General features: G+C 39.2%; 1 protein-coding gene across 1 annotated transcript; it reads right to left on the reverse strand.

The window, feature by feature from the left end:
• Positions 1-877: 877 nt before the first annotated feature.
• LOC147278328 (protein NRT1/ PTR FAMILY 4.5-like) lies at positions 878-3,077 on the reverse strand. The gene is made up of 4 exons (XM_086251974.1): positions 2,865-3,077; positions 2,235-2,681; positions 1,832-1,956; positions 878-1,748 (listed from the first exon to the last, which is right to left on the reverse strand). Exons 1-4 carry the CDS (start codon positions 3,060-3,062, stop codon positions 878-880), a joined length of 1,641 nt encoding a protein of 546 aa, XP_086108100.1. The 5' UTR covers positions 3,063-3,077.
• Between the last annotated feature and the right edge of the window lie 507 nt (positions 3,078-3,584).

Consider the following 3,584-nt stretch of genomic DNA (forward strand, 5'->3'; position numbering starts at 1 on the left):
CCAATGGCCACTGGCACTGATAAGTGATCACAGAGAACCAACGAAAAAATAAATAGAGGGAAAAATGTCCCAAACATAACAAATGACAGTGATGATGCTCATTCATTGAAGTTGTGTTATTAATTTAATTTTAACTTAATGTCCTCCAATCGGCATTTAGAAAGAATCAGGGGAATTAAAGATGATTGATTTAGAAGATTTTGATGCACACCAAATCCCAAATGCTAAGCGTGTTGTTTGCTGATATAAATTGGTCATTTTTGGTTACTTCAGAAGGTTAATCTTATAGTGAGAAACGCATTCGGAAAGTCCCTAGAGACCTTGAAAAAAAAATAAAAATAAAGTAGTGATGGATATTCCAAATTATGAAAAGGTATTTGTGCTATTTTGAAGTTGCCATTCATGTTCTCTTCTATCTCAGTTGCTGACCACGAATCTTACCAACACTGGTAAAAGCCATTGTCGGTAAAAAGGTAAAACGGTGAAAAAGACAGATAAAAGAAAGAAGCACCAAAAATAACATTCATGTTCTCTTCGTTCAATGGCTTCTTAGTCTGTTGGGCCTTTGACCCTCCAGTTCAAAAAAGAAAAAAGAAAATTTGCTTGATTGTTGGTATTGTATTTGGTTATTTATTAAGATCTCATTTTGACGAAGAATGATGAATCGTTAATATCAAAAAATTATTGGGTGTCCGCAATTTAGAAGATATAATTGGAGGGCTATATAAGACAACACTCGTTGCAAGGATAGATTGGCAACTGTTCACAATTGTTTTCTCAATATACTAAATTATTAAGTTATTTATATTAATGGGGTTTTCATTCAACAAATACAACAATGAAGAAACCCTATAAACCTAGAAACACAATTCCCTAATTAGGCTTTGACCATTTCAACATTTCCCTTGGACTCACCACCTTGCTTCCCTTCTACCTTTTTGTACTTATACCAAGATACACAAAGCAAATAAGCCCCAAAATTCACCACACTCAGCGCAGACAATACCCAATAGAAATAGTTCAACTTGTCTCTGTTGAGATTATTACTAGCCAACCAGCCACCACTCACTTTGTTCACCACCTCCACCACCACCGAGCTCAAAAAATACCCAAATGCTACCGAACACCATGAAATGGCTGTGCCCAATGACTTCATACCAGCTGCGCTTTCGGCATAGAAAAACTCAAGCAGACCCACCAAAGTAAACATGTCCGCGGCTCCAAAAATGGCGTACTGAAACCCCAGCCAGAACACACTCATCGGCAAAGGGTCAGTGGAATCCACCATGTTGTGTCGAACGGCCACGGATTTGCGGCGAGTCTCTACGACTCCGGCAACCGCCATGGAAATGGAGGAGAGGACTAACCCAACTGCGATTCGCTGGAGGTGGCGAATCCCAGTTGGAATTCCGGTGAATTTTCGTACGAGGGGGACAAAAACGCGGTCGTATATGGGTATGAGGACGAACATACAAAGCAGAGGGATTAAGGGGATTGATGGGCCGGGGACTTTGAAGCCCAGGAGATGTGGGTCCATGGTGGTGCTTTGTTGGATTGAAAAGGTTTGAAGTTGGGCCATGCATGTGTTCATGAAGACAGTGCTGAATATGATTGGGAGCATGCGGATTAGGAGCTTTGTCTCTTCGACCTGTGTGACTGTGCAGAGGCTCCATGCTCCTTGGGCTTTAGATGTTGCTGAAGTCTGATCAGTAGTGCTGCTGCAAAAGACTGCTGCTCGGTCCAAGAATCTGGGAAATCATAATTAAGCTTAATTAATTCAGAATTAATGTACTTCCTTCTGTCAACCAAATTTGATTGACTATAAAAGTACCTGAATTGATCTGTTCTCTCAAGAATTTCATGTTGTTCCCCTGCTTCTTTGTCACGGATCTCATGCAATTCCTCTGCTTTCTCTGGAATTGGAAGTTTTCGGTTTTTGATAGCAGCCACAAAAACCTGATCAATCAAGGCCGGACAAATTAGTATTGAGTCTATTGATCCTTTGATTAAGCAATTATCATTGCACTAGTAAGACAATATTTAATGCATTTTGAGACTATATCGTGTACTGCATATCTAATAGAGTCGGACTCATTATACCAGGTGAGTCTCAAATATGATACATTTAACATTACTCAAAATGTGACTTTAAGAATAACCACTCTCCAAAAATAAACTATTTTGGCATTTATATGCAGGGGATTATTGATGACACTAAATTTGTGGTTAGTTACCTGTAGGAAACTTAGGAGGGGGCTTCCCTTTGGAACATTGTTGCGATAGAGTGACTTGCCCATGCACACAAACACAATTGCAAAGAAGACTGCTATAGTGCAAACACCAAAGGCCAAGTCCCAGCCCTGGTTGGAACTCATCCATACCACAAAAGTGACCCCAAATATAGCTCCAATGGTGAGACTGAACAAGAACCAGTTGAAGAAGCTTGATAGCTGCGCAGCCTCCTTGGGGTCCTTGTCATCGAATTGGTCAGCTCCCAAGGCTGGTAAAGCTGCTTTAACCCCGCTGGTGCCTAGTGCAATTAGGTACAGCCCAGTGTAGAGGATTGCAACTTGGCTTGTGTCTGGAGCCTCACATTGGTTCATTTGGGTTAGTGCAGCTTCTTTGCAAGGGATGGGTCTTAATTGGTGAAAGTGTGCTTGTACCGTTAAAAGCCCATATCCCTGCAAATTAATGTGAAAACCCAAAAATCCGATTAGTTATAAGTTTAATGGAACAATTAATAAGACCGTGCATCTCAACTGACGACTATGTTTTTGTGCAATCTCTTTAATAGAGGTAGTCACTGGTCATTGAGATGATATAAATACTTTTATTTAATTAATAACTATAAAAGATGGGCATACCACTAATTCGATGAAAGCGAAGATGACACAAGTTTTGAATCTAGACCAATAGGTATCGGATATAAATCCACCTAGTAGTGTGAGTAGAAATGCAGTGCCCATCATGTTGGTGAGAGTGGTGGCGGACTTTGTTAAGCTTAAGTTCATGTATCCATAGAAGTAAGTTACAAGGCTCACAGCATTTGCAATGAATGCCATGTTCTCAAGTCCTTCCGTCGCTGCATGCATTCATATCATATTTGCATCAATTTCACATTAACAATATCAACAATGGATCGATTAAACATAATTAAGTACATATATATTAATTAACCAGTGGATATAATTAATTAATGTTAATTAGATATATATGGTCACCGTATACAAAGAGTGCAGCTCGATTTCGTCCTACAACTCTTGCTTTCTGCTTAGGTTGGGTCTCAAAGTCTCTGAAGATGCCCTGTTCATAATATCAATAAGGGGTTATTAGACAAATACATGGGAATTGCTTAAAAATGAAGAACTAATTAAATGGAAAAAAGATAATTATGTGGTGGTTCTGAGACTATTGAAGAAAGATGGCCTATGTTTCAGAACTTTCTTCCAACAGAAAAGTATTTGTTGAAGTGGCTAGCTAGGAAGGAGGCTTTACCATTGTGACTTGTGTTAAGAGAATAACTTTCTTCTGTGGCCTGAAATATATATTATTAATGTACAAGAGAACCTTTTGCTTCTCAATTT

The sequence above is a fragment of the Dryas octopetala genome, chromosome 7 (genome assembly GCF_963921425.1).
Source record: "Dryas octopetala chromosome 7, drDryOcto1.1, whole genome shotgun sequence".
Lineage (NCBI taxonomy): Eukaryota > Viridiplantae > Streptophyta > Magnoliopsida > Rosales > Rosaceae > Dryas > Dryas octopetala.